Source organism: Eublepharis macularius, chromosome 2, assembly GCF_028583425.1.
Source record: "Eublepharis macularius isolate TG4126 chromosome 2, MPM_Emac_v1.0, whole genome shotgun sequence".
In the NCBI taxonomy this organism is placed as follows: domain Eukaryota; kingdom Metazoa; phylum Chordata; class Lepidosauria; order Squamata; family Eublepharidae; genus Eublepharis; species Eublepharis macularius.
The window spans coordinates 218,403,490-218,419,815 of record NC_072791.1 but is presented as its reverse complement, the minus strand read 5'-3'; the positions used below and the strand labels follow the sequence as shown (position 1 = coordinate 218,419,815).

At 44.8% G+C, this 16,326-nt stretch overlaps 1 protein-coding gene across 8 annotated transcripts in view; it reads right to left on the bottom strand.

Moving 5' to 3' along the window:
- The window catches only part of ANKRD44 (ankyrin repeat domain 44), a 219,667-nt gene extending 203,867 nt beyond the window's left edge, over positions 1-15,800 (bottom strand). For all 8 annotated transcript variants that reach the window (XM_054972776.1, XM_054972781.1, XM_054972780.1 and 5 more), the window contains exon 1: positions 15,571-15,800. In XM_054972776.1, the coding sequence (XP_054828751.1) occupies positions 15,571-15,597 (27 nt within the window). In that variant the 5' untranslated portion in view covers positions 15,598-15,800. The remainder of the gene's footprint in view (positions 1-15,570) is intronic.
- Positions 15,801-16,326: the final 526 nt, after the last annotated feature.

Here is a 16,326-nt window from a genome sequence, read left to right as displayed (position 1 = left end):
CTTTCTAGAAAGCATCTGGGCATGAAGCTTCCCATGTTCACCATCTTTTTAATATAGTTATTTTATCCGTTAGCATCATGTTCTGTATGGCCTCAGCCATAAGCCTGGTGGAACACTCTGTCTACCGAGACCAGGGCCCGGCAGGATTTACTATCTTTCCGCCAGGCCTGTAAGACAGAGTTGTTCCGCCAGGCTTACGGCTGAGGCTGGGCCTCCACTGGCTGGAGGATATAACATCTACTCCCCTCCCTATGAGAGCTGCCCACCACTGTTCTGAAGCTGCTGCCAATTGCACTGTTGCACTTTCTGTAATCGCCACTAAAAAAAAAGTGCTGCTATTTTTAATATTTTAAATATTTAAATTTAATATTTTAATGTTTTATGATAATGTTTAATGAAATGTTTTAAATGTTTTTAATGCTATTATCCGCCCTGAGCCTGCTTGCGGGGAGGGCGGAATATAAATATGATAAAATAAAATAAATAAAAATAAATAAAAATATTACGTAGCCAGTTTTCTATATTTGGAACTTGTGCTTGTTTCCAATATTCAGCTGGAAGTCCTTGCAGCCATAAGCATTAAGGAAAGCCATTTCATTGAAACATAACACATATATGAGTCTGTAATATCGTATTACAACGATATTACAAGAACTGCCCCTTTGACTGACCAGAAAGCTCCTGATGGCCTGCTGAACTGAAGGGAACTGGCAACCGTGCGCTCAACTGAACCGAATGTCCCCCCTCTTGTGATAGTGAGTGACCACACTCCTGGGCCACTGATCTCAAACCAGAAAAGGAAAAAAGGAAGTATGCCAATTACTTAACCACAAATATATTACCTATGTGATGTACAATGCTAATAACTTCAAATATGTTACAATAGTTATTACAATAGTGTAAGTGAATCCAATTCAACACGGGGAGAGAGAAAGAGTCCCAATATATAATGTTCAAAAATATTCCTTCAGGAACTTGCTCACGTCGCCGGAAGATGCCGATGCCAACGGGAATTGATAGATGGCATCCAAAGTTGAGAAGAAAGAGGTGGCAACGAGCTATACCGGACTATTTCGTTTTGCTCGTTTCAGAGAGGGTCCTTCATCAGGCCACCAACAACAATGCACCAGGCGAATTCATGTTCACAATCATATATACAATTCGAATACAAACACCAGCTTCAATGTAAAGGTCTGGTGTTTCCCACTGATCTCAAACCCAGGCTGCGTCAACAATAAAAGACTTGACTCGGCTTGCCCCTGTTCTTTATCACCTGATGACTGTAACATCAAGGAACGGTTAGCCCATGTGAACGGGCTGCCACAGAACACGTTTCTATTAGCCCATGTCGCTTCAAACAGAACATTTTGCCCTGGAGCTCGATTCACACATTCAGCTACCACCAGTCAAGTGCAGAGGGGATTTTAGTAGTGTACATGCGTGTGTGAACCAGCCCTCATCTTTCCAGTACTTCAGAAGGCAGATTGGGGGAATAATAGGGCCTAGATTCATAGACAAAAGAAATAAAATGTTTAGTCAGTGTTTCAAACACCTTCAATGCATTTGAGACACAAGATCTATCACAATCGATGCAAATGTATTGTAACAAACTTGTGAACACACATGTTGTTAAGTCAATAGACTAAATTGAAAGAAGACAGAAAAATGGATGGAAAACCGTTCCTCAGTTGTAAATGGTAGGGTTCTCGTTCCATACTTTCAGCTTTTAAGGTTACAGTCTTCTTACACTTCTATGGCACTTTTCTCTGTGAAGTGTGTTTTAAATTCTTTTAATTTATTCCTTCCAAAGAGCCCTGCACAAACTGTGAGGAACTGTGACCTGCTCAAAGGTACCTAGGAAGTAACAGGACTGAGGCAGGATTTGAACTTGTGTCTCTACTTTCCAAATCCTGTCCAATACATGGAAATCTCTCATAACACAATAACCATCTTTCTTCTTGTCTTACTGTTTTCTTCCCCTCCCTCCCTACCCTAATTCTGGTTTTGCACAAAAGACTTCAACCCTCTGGAAACTTCTCTGGAAACGCCCCAGAAATCCTGATCAAATGACGCACTGTGGCTGTCTCTGTGCCCTCAAGATTGTGCCAGCAAGCTCTGCCGCCCAATTGGAATCATTTCATAGCCTAGTCTGGAAGATATGCTACGGGCTGGACTAAAGAATCCAAGAGCAAGGCTGGGAAAAGCCCAGATGCATGCACGGTTGTCATCTAGCCAGAAAAAAGTGGGCCAACGTGTTCCTATACATTTAAACAGCTGCTTGGTTTGTAGAAGTCACCAACCAGGTAACACTTTTCTTGGTTTTTATTTTATTGAACTTAATTTATACCCCACCTTTTTCCCCAATGGGGACCAAAAGCAGTTCACGTCGCTCTTCTCTTCTCCATTTTTTCCTCACAACAGACACGGAAGGGTAGGTTAGGCTGAGAATATATGACTGCCCCAAGGTCACCCAGCAAGCTCCCATAGCAGAGTGGGGGACCCCAACTGGGTCTGCCAAATCCCAGTCTGGCACTCTAGCCACTATACTGCACGGGGTCCCCGGCACAGAGATATTTTCAGGGGGGAAGCAGTGTTGGTCTGCAGCAGAAGAGTAAATTCAAGTCCAGCATCACCATAAAGGCCACTGAGATTTTCTAAGGTGTAAGCCTTCGAGAGTCAACGCTCCCTTCATCAGATACAAGTAGGAACGGAGATTCCTGAGTCTTTATATCTCGGTCAGAAGGTGGGAGTGGTGTTGCAAAGAAGGGCGTCAGGACGCAAAGATGCAATGCAAAATGTGATCAGCCTGATTAGAGTAGGGGAGGAAATGCAGAAAATTAGCATCTGTAGTGAGACAGCCCTGACCTGGATGGCTGAAGTTAGCCTGATCTCGTAAGCTAAGCAAGATCGGCCCTGGTTAGTACTTGGATGGGAGACCACCAAAGAAGTCCAGGGTTGCTACACAGAGGCTGACAATGGCAATACCTTCGTTAGTCTCCTCTCTTGAAAAACCCTTGAGGGGCTGCCATACATTGGCTGCGACCTGATGGCACTGTCCACCATCAATGAGATAAGAATACCATGTCCCTATTCAGTCCTGGAGGATCCATTGTTCCAAATCTGTGCATGAATTCAAGTTCAAGAATGACAGAGATATAAGTACAGTATTACCATTTGCTAGTCCGCAGACCGAGCAGCCGTTAATAGCACAGGAGAGCGAGGGACAGTAAAGGAACACAATTTCAGACACACACCTTAGATGACAAATGCACAAGCACTCTCTTCCTGTTTGTATCTGCCCATCTACCTACATGCAATCACTGTCTGAAAAGGTTGTAGCAAATTCACCACGGGTACCCGTAACAAAAATGCATTATCTGGACAGACCAGCCTTTTTCCAGCTTGTGGAAAGTGTCATTTACTCTACCTTGAAACAAAGAGGGTGCCTAGAGAAACAAGGGGGATTAAAAAGCCACAGAACTGAGCACACTCAATTTAACAAGTTTGCATAGCGCTTTGGAAACGCAGCTAGCATCCGTTAAGTCCTCTTTTATTCTAACGCCAAAAGATCAATAACACAGGGAAATGATTAAGAAAGAGGAAATCCCAAAGCACAGAGGCAACAGGGATCTTTAGGTTTTGCTGTTTCTTTCTCTTTTTCCCCCTCAGTTGAGAAATATACCAAACAAAGAGCTCTAAATTATTCTGCATTAGGGGAATTCAGGTGCTGTGGCTGAAATCCTACAAATAAATGAGAAATCAACAAAATGCAGGGCTGATTCAATGCGCAGTTCCAGGCCCACGGGAGGCTGACTACAGATAAGGGCTGAGTTTATTGCTAGATTATGTGCCTTCTCTAAAGAATTTCCACAGTGAAATTTTTGTGCAAGCTTTGTAATATTAATAACTTTGCAACAGATCTCTTTGATGAAGTGGACTCTGTCTGAGCCCATTAAACGTCTGGGCCACGCTAACTTTTGCGTATCCTGAAGGCACTGACAGGCTCGTCATAATTTTCAAAAGAACACATTTTAACAGACTGTTCTTGCAAAATCTCTACTTCCCCTTTACACTGGTGCATAAGGAAAGGAGGAAGTAAGAAGGGGTGGGGGTGGGGGAACCTTCTCACTGTGAATAATTGTAAAGTACTAGATTTCCACTGAACTACTGCGGCACCTCTGTTAGTCTCTTGCCATGAAAACGCCACCAGGGGTCGCCATAAGTCAGCAGTGACTTGAGGGCACCATTTCATTCTTCACTTATAAGCGAAGGAACTATGAGTCAGCGCCATGATTCTACACACTCCCAAGAGTGGTTCGCTATTTTTCCCCTTCATTTGTACCCTGCCTTTCCCTCCAGTGGGGACCCAAACTGACGTACATAATTCCCTTCTCCTCCATATTATCCTCACAACAACCCTTTGAGGTAGGTTAGGCTGAGGGTGTGTGACTAGTCCAAGGTCAGCCAGCAGGCTTCTACGGCAGAATGGGAATTCAAACCTGGGTCTCCCAGATCCTAGTCTGACATTCTAACCTTTAGATCGCTCCCTACACCACGCTGACTCTCAGCTACTTTAGCAATAATCTGTAGACAACGTATTGGTTAGACTGATCAATGAAAAACCTTTGGCTTTAAAACGATTGTTTTTTATGCATATGCAAATTGGTTCTGAATTGTTTCATTCATCGATCTACTCAAATCCATCCCGTTAACAGAGATTTCCTTAATCAAGTGACAGCCTTATTATGAAAGTGGCCCTTATTGACTGCGGTTTTAACTAATGCAGCATTTGTGGTTTTAATTTGTCCTTGCACTCTTATAAATGTTGGCATTATATATTACAATATAATTTTTTCAGTGTGAATACCAGAAAATTTACATATCAATAAATGGCATGTGCGTTTTCTGCAGCTGTAAGTCAAACGGCCAAGCTACATGGACTGGAACGGCATTTCACAATGAATAAACAATGCTGAACACGCGGAAGCACCGAAAGGCATTGTTCCGAAAACTTCTTTTGCATAGGTAAAAACTGTAATAGCAGCAGCACTGTAACCCTTCAAGGACTGCGGAAAATGCACTGCAATTATGGCCTGTGAGTCGATGTCTGATCTTTTCTGTACGTAGGGTCTGACTGGTCCTTTAACTCAGTGGTTTTAATTTGTTTTCACTTATTTAAAACGACGATTTACCGTGTTTCCATTCAAAGTGGCAAACATCCAAACATTAAAGCATGTACAAAATTAAAACAGCGTTTAAAATATGCATACCATTTAATAAAAATATGTAAACACAACCAGGTGGTGCCCAAGAAGAGTTACTGGGGGTCTGTTAAACCAAACAAAAAAGCCTCCACCTGCTGGGAAAAGACAATGATAGAGGGAACAGACAAGTTCCGGATGGGCAGCTGCCCTGGAGGGCCACTGGAGGCTAGGAGCTAACAGAGACAAGTGCTCTGGCACTGTTTCTTCTGCAGAGACCTGGGCAATGGGGGCCATGCCACAACCTGGCCCCAAGTTCTGTGGACCCTACAGCATTGCCAGGGCTGTTGGGCACAGCTCACTCCAGGACTGTTCTAACAACCCAGTCCGCTTCTGACTGAGTGCATGATTGGTAGGTTCAGGTAGGAAGCTGCGTCGGTCTGCAGTAGAACAGATCGGAATTAATTAATCATTCCCCATGACTGTCTGAATATGCAAGTCCATGTGTTTGAAGGGCTGTGGTAACACCAGGACAGTCCACTGCTGACCTAAAAGTGGCTCTCCTCAAACAAATGAGCTTTGAGGGCAGATTACAACATCAGATTGCTGAACTTGAGTACATTTATAAATTCAGAATAATGGAACCCCATCCTGGGCTGAACGGAGACACAGGATTCTTATCTCACTACAGATGCTAATTTCTGCTCTAATAAAGCTGCATTGTACCTTTACATCCTGACTCCCTTCTTTGCTTCACCCCATCTGCCTCCTGATGGATATACAGGCTCAGGGATCACCACTGGATTGGACTCCAGTGGCACCTTAGAGACAAGATTTTCAGGGTGTAAGCTTTCAAGAGTCAGGAGTCCAGTTGCTTCACCTATGCATGACAGTCTTGCCAACATATGTTGCAGTCTTAGAATAATGGAGGTTTTTTTTCAACCTTGAAATGAAAAGTAACGTTATGTAGGCAACCTAGAAGCCTGCTTTCAAGTTTCTCCATTCTCAGATGATATGTTAAGAGGACACAGAACTTCTGTCCACTATTTCCATGTGTCTGTTTCTGCATTCTTTCAAAATACTAGGATTTACACTGAAGCTGTACGCTGAAGGCTGTCCACCATCCTGTTTTAAATGTGTTGTTTTTAATGTACATGAATTTTTTAAATTGTATTTTTAATATGTTGTTATCCGCCCTGAGACGGCTCGCGGAGAGGGCGGAATAGAAATCTGAAATAAATAAAATAAGCAAGCTTTGCTTCTTCCTCAATTAGTTGTTGTTTATCCAACTTAACGGACACTTCTTTATTTGCACCCCATGGAAGGACAGGCAGGCTGGAACCTCTGCCCTCTCACATCATGCCTTCTGTGTAACAACCTAATACATTCCACACAGAGAATCACACCTGATAGATTTATGACAGGATTCACACTAAGCCTTTCTCGGGCCCCCAACACCTCCCCTCCAGTAATTTTTCCTTAAAAAAACATAGAATATGATTTTCTCTTTATAACATCTGATGAAGTGAGCTCACGGAAGCTCATGCTGGAATAAATGTGGCTAGTCTTTAAGATGCCACAGGACTCCTGCTTTTATTTTCCCAGTTCTGCCTATCTTTAAAAATCCTAAGGCCAGCCATGAATCTGAGATCACCACACAACAGATAGGACTAGGCACTCATCTATGCAAGTGTCACCACAACAATCAAATCTCTGTTTTGTAGTTAAGCAACACAAGCACAAGTCATACAGAGACAGAATACCACACCTTGAGAAGCATGATGTTTTATTGGATGAAAATGTGTATTTTAGGGACCAGCGATGCCCATAACACACACCCAGAGATTCATGTGCATAACTTGACAGCCGTCAGTAGAACGCCACTCCTCCCCGTTTCTCATGATATAACTGTTTCAGGGTTTACATTAGTCACCTTCCGCAAGAGAACTATGTTTCGGTTTGCTTCCTTTTGGAACAGCATTTTTTTAAAAACACAGACCACCTGATCATTTCACCTCTTGCTTCCTCGAAATCAGAGAATGGGAACAAAGCTTGTTTGCCACGAACATAATGATGACAGAGCAAACCCAAACTGGTCTATCTATGAGCGGAATCACAAGTGACAAAAGGCACAGGTTGGACACTTGCCAGCTTCCCTCAAGTTTTGATGGGAAATGTAGGCAGCTTGGCGGAATGTTGGACAAGTGACAGTTGAAAAGTCCGTTGGACAGCCATCGGAGAGCCAAGCTGCAAGGCCAGGATCCCTACATTTCCCATCAAAACTTGAGGGAAGCTGACCAGTGTCCAACCTGTGCCTTTTGTCACTTGTAGTTCCGCTCTCAAATAGCCACCAATCCCTATACCGTAATCTTTAATAATCATCACCTTTAACAATCGCAAAAGTACAACTACAGTAACAACTACAGATTCTCTGCTAAGAAAAGGCTGCATTCAAACTAAATTACACAGACCTTTTAAAAATTCATATAGCTTGCTTATCTAGCACAAGCCTTCCCTGTGTGGGTATTTGCGTAATTTTTATACTTTTCAACCACAAGGTTGGTGTAGAATGATGCTCAAACAAGAACAGAAGTGTATGACTCTTCAAACGCAAAAAGTTAAGCAACTTCTCTTTGGCCGTGTTAATATGAGCTCGCTCTCATTCTAAGCATCAAAGCAATTGGACTACTCTATTTTATACTAATTCAAGCTAAATACTGAAGACCAACATGAACATCGGTAGTTTCTGTTGTTGACAAGAGTATGCGAAGAAGACTTCAGCAATTTAAGAGACCTAATTCACAGAACAAGTTAGCCAACTGGCCAGGAGGAGGAACCTGCAGTAACAAGGTCTACAGACCAACACAATGTGGTGAAATATACAACCACACTAATGTAGCAAAATAAGCCAACCCCTTTATATGAAAATCTCTAAAGTAAGGCTGCTGATGTCAGCTACTTCAGTAATCAACACAAGGAATGCACAAACCAAAAGTCCCCCCTCAGGGTAACGTCCCAAAACCGTCACTTCCAAAATGATGTAGAGGGTATTCCTTTCTTCTTAACTGCAGTGGTCTACGACGAACACATTCCGATGACCAACCCAACCAGGAGAATCAGCAGCTGGGACGCCGAGCCCACAGGGAAGACAGAAGACCACCAAGCGCTCAACAGGGCGCAAGCTGAACTCCTGTTTCGTGGTTTCCTTTTTCAAGAGCGCAATGCAATTGGTGGTTGTGCGGTTCCGCAATGCTACACTCCCTCCTCCATCTCCATATGGATCCCAGATACCAGTTTAAAAAGTCAGCAACCCCACTACAAAGCTGCAACTCTGTGCTTTCTAACAGAAGATATATTCAGGCTAACAAAGAGCACACCATGAGCTGAAGAGTGAATATCACTTGCACCCCTCCACATATGGCTCCATAAGCTCTTACACATATCGCATGTTCAATTAGCTACAAGGCGCATGTAGCACGTACACCTGAATGCAGAATTGGATCCTGGCTGCAGCCCAGTTTTCCTTGAGTCTGTACAAGAAAGCAGAACTGGGACCATTTAATCATCGCTGGCGTTCTCATTTTCAATACCAGAATTAGCCTATTCGATAGTACTTAAATAAATCAGCTTTCCTACAGGTCTCCCTCAGCCTATCCCTCAAAATCTGGAGGTCAAGCTGGTTTCCAATACTTTGCTGGTAAAAAAACAGAGCAAGTGGAAAGAAGAAGATTCTTGCCGGGTATTTGGTTTGCTTCTTTCACCAACGGAAAGAGCTGCGTCACTTATTACAACATACAACTGTTGAGTGCTTGCTTAATCACAGATCCAACATTCATAGTGCACAAACTCCTCCTGAGGTTTAGAAGCAATGTGCATGCAGCATCCAAGTAGAAAGGGGGGGGCTTGTAGTTACTCATTATCATACAAAAGCTGAGCTAATCAAATTCAGAACATTTGCTTGAGGAACAAAGGAAGTACAACCTCTTGTTTTGCATGGAAACCTGTATCGCCATAACCAGTGATTTGTCACTGTAGACCTTGCTCCAACCTCATGTATGCAACACTCACAGGCAGGATGTTTATAGAAACCACTAATTCTCCGCCCGCACCAACCAGCAGAAGTTAGTTCTCCATTTGACTTGTTTCAAAGGTGTCTTCAAGGGAGTCTTGTCTCAACACTGCCGAAACAATCCCCAGATGTCTCCAGCCAATCATGCCAAGCAAAATCAACGGCGACAACAATATGCAAACATACCAGCTATGATCACCCAAGGGGATGATAATTCAGACATGCATGTTCCTCACGAGTTCAACGCACCACCAAGAGAATGTCTTGCATGTGTGAACAAGCCACTGCAGATTAATAACCACAGACGGTCCTTTCATAAATCACTCGGTGTGACATCAACTTCAAAGACAGCCAATTTTAGGAAACCTTCATCAATTAATCACATGAATTTTAGTTGATCAATTAAACTGCACAACATCATAAACATCAAGGTGGATCCAGACGACTGTAAACAAGGCTTTGCTCATGGAAGAGATCTGTTTCACCATCTCGTTCTTTCTACTATCATCCACATTTCATGACAAGCTGCTCCTGAGAGTAAGAGGATTAAAAAATATATACTAATAACAAGCTTTTCCCCAGCACGAGAGGAAGAAGCAGCTCCTTCAGCCAAAGATCTTCTGGACAAAAAGCCATGTAGGGCTGCCACTGCAGTAAGAAAGAGGATCTAGCACCTACTTTTTCTTGCACCAGTGGAAAAGCTGATAAAATCCAAACCAGTATAACCTAGGACTAGGCCATGTCTGGCAACTGGTGGGAGGTTTAAGGGCGGGGGCATGATGCCATGAAGCTCTAGCTACTCTCTGTCACTTCTGTGAAAAAAACAAAAGTAACGTAACAACACATGTGACACTGCCGTTTATATATTTATTGTTCTCCATGACCTGGGGACAGGGGTATCCCCCACCTCAACTTGGGGACTGGCAAGCCTACCTAGGACACTGGCTGACGGACACACAAAAGCATATTTTCATAAGACGACATTCTTCAAGGCAATCCATTCCCAACAGATCCACTGCATGAAATCTAGCAAAATCCAAGTCCAGAGACAAGATGGGTAGAAACGACTTTAATTTCTGTTGCGATTCTGATATCATCATGAACTATACAGTCTTATTGATTCAGACCATTGAGGCTTTGTTAGTGGCTAAAATAGTTAGCCAAGAAGAAAATAATCGACCTGTTTTAGAATGCACTAAAGGAACAGGCTCACAGCCGGGGGTAAGGTTAAAGGTAAAGGTAGTCCCCTGTGCAAGCACCGAGTCATTACGGACCCATGGGGGGGGGACGTCACATCACGACGTTTTCTTAGGGGGTGGTTTGCCATTGCCTTCCCCAGTCATCTACACTTTACCCCCAGGAAACTGGGTACTCATTTTACCGACCTTGGAACGATGGAAGGCTAAGTCAACCTTGAGCCGGCTACCTGAACCCAGCTTCCGCCGGGATGGAACTCAGGTCATGAGCAGAGCTTGGGCTGCAGTACTGCAGCTTACCACTCTACGCCACGGGGCTCTTAGGGTAAGGTTAGATCCACGTCAATAGATGGGCATTCAGATCGCACCCGGAGCACTTAATAATTCCTTTAACAGGCTCTGGTTTATTCACCAGCCTTCTCTCTTCCTGGAATCGCAAGGCTTGGCTACAACTATCCATGCAATAACCACACCAATACTGGATTGTTGCAGTCCGCTATACTCGAGGGGCGGTCTTTAAAAGTTGTTTGAAATATTCAGTTGATGCAGAATGTGATGACAAGACTGCCAATTGGTTTTGTTTTATTAGGAACATAGCTCATCAGTATTAAAAGGACTCCAAAGGCAATTTCTAATGGGAACAGGTACCTTCTGGATGGCCTGATCCTACAGGAAACTTGCGCAACTGTTAAAGAGCCTCACCAGACCTTCAGAAGCAAGACAGATCTGCATAAGAGAGAGGGCTTTTTAATGGTGGTTTCTGTCTCTCTGGAACTCCCTCCCCATAACTCTTCACCTGGGGCCTACTCTCAAGTTCTAAGCATCAGGCAGATGCCTCTGATTTATTTTCTCAGGCATTTAATGACACTGTTTTAGGTGGATCTATTCTTGCTTTTAACACTTGCGGTTTCCTTTTCAACTGTTCTTTAAAACAGTTCTCTTGAGGGGACATCGCATTAAAACGGCTACTAATCACTTATTAATTAATTTTTAAAAACGGCTTATTATTGCTATGACTATTTGTTCAAACTGCTGGAAATGTAATCTTGGCTGCTAGTCTAAGAGTTTTGCTGATTTCATTGTATTGTTTCTTTTTTTATTAATCACCTTGAGAACCTCTGAAAAAATCCTAAATATAATATGCCTGTTATGTACACTGGTCCTTACCCTCAATTAACAGCTGCTGCTTCTAGTCTATTCTCAATCCACCCAATCTTTCTGGCTGCCTACAAGTTTCTATTTCTGGCAAGATAAAAAGGAAACCGGAAGCACCCAAGAAGGTAATTAGCAGTTCAGCCGACATCCCAGGGCGGGGGGGGGGGGGAGCGAGAACTGGCACCAAACCAGTTGCCTCTAAAGATGCAAACACAGCAAAGCTCTTCATTCTCACCCAAGTTTATTCCTATCACTACCACTGTCGGAAGCAAAAATTAATTTTTTGGCAGAGGTTCAGCAAAGGTTTAAAACCTTTCAAACGGTAATTCCCAGGAGGATTCCATTATAGACACGATTTCAAGCTAAGACCTGAAATGCCACACTTTTATCAGCTGTCACACAGATACCTCCAATAGCAACTGCAGCCCGGATGTTCAATTTACAAAGCCTATCTGGATTTTCTGATTTATAAGACTCTTTGCTACCCTGTAGTGCATGGAGAAAGTCTCCTGGCGTGAAACAATTTTGCCCTTAGCTAGACATGTCAAATATGAAGACAAGGCTGTATAAAAGAGGACACTGCCAGGACACAATACTGAAACGTTAGTAACTCAGAGAACCCCATTTTGATTTTAAAATTTTGTGGACCGCACACTTCCCCCTCCATCCTCACTAGCACATCCTGTACCGCCTCATTTCTAAGCATGTGTGGCAAGCCGAAGAAGCCCTGTGGAGGCCCGCATCCTGAAAACGACACCATGAGAGCCTTATAAGCTGCACTGCAAAATCAAGTTTAAGCAAAATGCCTGTATTGTCTGTACGTGGCCTACAAGGTCAGATCTCAGAGGGTAGCTGAGTTTATGGGGCCACAACTCAACAAGGCCCTGACCCGAGTTCTAATCAATCTCACCTCTTGATTGGATGAGACTTTGGGTCAGAGAGAGCAAAAAACTTCCTTATTGGTTAATAATTTCCAGCCAGAGGCCAACTCAACAGGGGCAGGAAGGAGCCTGGAGGAACTTTCAGAGCTGTTCATAGAAACAGAAAACGATCAGCATCACACGAAACCTGTACGTCAGGTATTCAACTGAAGACAGCGATTGCCTGTTACAGTCCATGGATACCAAGTGGCATCCCTCTCTCTGCTGGAATCCTTTCCGTTGAAAAATAGAATGAAAACCAGCTCAATTTATATACCAGAAGTAGGCAGCAGCCTGGCACCCCAGGAGCTTGAGGGGCAGGGTAAGATGTCATGTTGTCACACATTGTATTGTCATCACCCAGATATAGCATCAATGCGGATACCAACACTCTGGAAATTCTACGGCATTACTGGACATTACATCTATGAGAAAACTATACTTTTCAGTCAAATGTGACATCGATGCAATGTGCAACATCACTTCCAGCCCCCACTCTCTCCCCACTGGCCCAGAGAGCTGGGAGATTGCCTACCAGAAGCAGGAAAATGCATGCCTGCTTAGGACTGTGCCTCCTTTTGTAACACTCAAACAAGTTGAAGCGGTTGGTGTTGCCTAGTGGTTACAGTGTCAGATTAGGATTTGGGCCTACCAGATTCGAATCCTCTGCTCTGTCATGGAAGTCCGCCAGGTGACTTCGGGCCAGACACAATCTCTCAGCCTAACCTCTTGTGAGGTGGTTGTCATGAGGATTAAGTGAAGAAAGAAAGAATTATATGAAAAAATGCTTTGGGTCCCCACTCAGGGTGAAAAGTAGGGGATGGAAGCTCCCATAAGTGTCAAAAATTACAGTTACAGGGCTCACGATACTCTAGGAAATAGCACTAATGCTGCATGTGTCAATAAGCCATCACAGTTCAATACCTACAGGCAGTCCGGCGGCACTGCCACCTCTCCAGCAAGCTAACTGGTTCGACACACTTCGTCATAAACATTTATAAATGGCTTATGAGTGAAAAGAAACAGGATCTTGATGGCATCTTGAAGACTAACGACATTTTATTCCAGCATAAACTGTTCAAGAGGATTACAACCCACTTCTTCAGATGTTACAAGCGGATATGTAGTTATTTGATGGAGGTGGCTCGTTTTTAAAAACAAACAGCAGGGTCAAAGGGCCCACAAAATAAGGAAGTGTATTCATGGAGAAATGTCATTATGTAAAATTCAAATCCACTCAGGAAAAACACAGAGACCGTTCATTACAGTATGCTAAGCTAGTTAATGACTGGGGAGTCACAAGTTTTGCTAAAACAGCCAGACAGTGAGATAATTTTAGGTGGGTAGCTGTGCTGGTTTGCAGCGGAACAGCAGGATTTGAGTCCAGTAGCATCTTGGAGACCAACAAGAATTTCAGGGTATAAGCTTTCAAGGGACAGACCTCCCTTCTTCAGGTACAAAGCTTATCTGAAATAGGGAGCTCTGACTCTAGAAAGCTTATACTGAAAATCTAGTCACTCTGTAAAGGTGTCACTGAACTCAGATAATTTCAGGTGGGCAGCCGTGTCGGTTTGTAGGAGGAGAGCAAGATTTGGGTCCAGTAGCCCCTTAAAAGACCAAGTAGATTTCCAAAGTATGAGCTTTCAAGGGAGCTTTGACTCTTAAAAGCCCATGCCCTGGAAATCTAGTTGGTCTTTAAGGTACTACTAGACCCAAATCTTACAGTGAGATAAAAATCCCAAAAAGCAGACACTAAGAATGCACGAGCCGGGCCCAAAATCCCCTTCAAAAACCGGGTCCTTCACTAAGCACATATAATTCTACAGAAGCATAAAGAAAACAGCAAAATGCTTTTTAAAAGCCTGTATTTTGAAATGCGAATGCCTCAAGGCCCTGCTAGATTTCAGGTCTGCCAGGATCTCCTTGGCCACTAAATCCAGTCCTCTCCTTAATCGGATCTCCCAGTCCTGTGGCTTGTGGTTAAATAAACAGCCTATTAGAACAACACCCCCTCCCCTTTTTAGGATTCTCTCTGAGGGAGGAAAAAAAGGCATAAATATATTTGAGCTCCTGCAGCAACTGGGGGGGGGGGCTGACAGAGCAGCCAATCAGCAGCCCCGAATGAAGCCAGCTGTAAAGTGTCATGTTTTTTAAAAGGGGGCGAGGAATGGGGGGGCGCACTGAGAAAAAGATGAGGAGAATTCAAAGCCATTCCTGTCAAGCTTGGATGACAGGGAAAGGCGGTCCTGACACTGTCCCCCCTCAGGCGGCCTTTCCTGGCGCTTTTTATTGAGGGGATTCAAATCAATTATTATGAGGGAAAGGGGGGGGCTGTTTCTCCCCCCCCCAAGGCGTCAAGGTCGATTTAAAAAGCCCTTCCTGTCAGGGCTGGATGACAGGGAAAGGCGGTCGTTACAACGTCCCCCTCAGGCTGCTTCTGAGGGGGGGCTTCAAATTGATTATTATGAGGGAAAGGGGGCGGCGGTCTGCGTCGAGGTCTGAAAAGAAAAGTAAAGAAATATGTGTGGGGGGGTCTCAAATCCACACAATGAATCATTCCCCCCCTCAAAGAAAAAAAGATTCGTCTCTCTGGTCCAGCCGCCGAACCGGCTTAAGCCATCGCAACACACGCGGCTCCCCCAGCCCCCGTCGGTCTTGCGGGGCTTCCCAGACAATGAGGAACTTGACTGGCGAAGGGGGATTTGCCTGGGGGGGGGAGTTGGGGGGTTAAAAAAAAAGACTATCTGCAAACGAGACATTCTGGAGGCATTTCTTTGCACGCTCTATTTTTTTGCGCGAATTATTCTGCACGAATTCTCCCAGGCGAAAGAAAGAAAGGAAAGCCCCCTTTGAGCTGCAAGGCTCGACCCTCCTCCGAAAGAGAAAGGATGCCGTTCGGTCCAATGGAGGGGACTGGCTGCAGCCCCCTGAGGACACACATGCATCTCCCCCCACCCCCTGATCTTCCTCCACCAGGCGTTTGCTTTTGCGATCTCCCTCCCGGCCCCCTTTCTGGTTTCCATCCTGACCTGGTCGGCGAGTTTGAGGACCGCCATTCTCTGCCCCGCGTCGGGCGCCCCCACATGCAGCTCTCCTCGGCGGGAGACGTCAAAGCCCCGCTTGCAAAAGGCAGCAGCAGCAGCGGCCCAGATCCCGCCTCCTGCCCTGCAGCCGGCTCAGGTCCCGAGCAGAGGAGCCCGGGCTGGTCTTCAGCCAAGCCCGCCTGATACAGGAAGGACGGGAGGCATAAGCTGGGCTGACATCACACACACACACCGCTTGCTTGCACACACACACAAATGCACACGCACCGCCGGGCCTGAGCGTGCACAAGGCCGCCTCCTACCGACCCCAGCCCTGCAAAGCAGCTCCCCGCCCCCTCCCCCAGCTCCGCCTTCGTTGCCGGAAGTGCGAGGCTGCGCTCGGGCTTTCTGCTGCTCGGGTTTCCTTTGTTCCTCTGTCCCAGATTTGGGGGTTTCTCCCCCTGATCTGCGCTTCGCGTCTTCCTGGCCATCTTGCCTTGGAACAGATGCGCAAAAGGAAACGGCAGAAGGCAAACCGATCTCATCTTCTCACCACCACTCCCTCCCCAGCCGGAGTTTCCTGCCACTGGCGACCTGCTTTGCGTTGCAATCCTAAACAAAGTTACTCCAGTGTCAACCGGTGGGCGTAGAGGAGCTTAGTCTGGAATAATTCCGCACAGGATTGCATTTGGAGTTGCCGGGTCTCGAAAGCTTATGTTACTGATGCATCTGACGAAGAGCTGTGATTCTCGAAAGCTTATG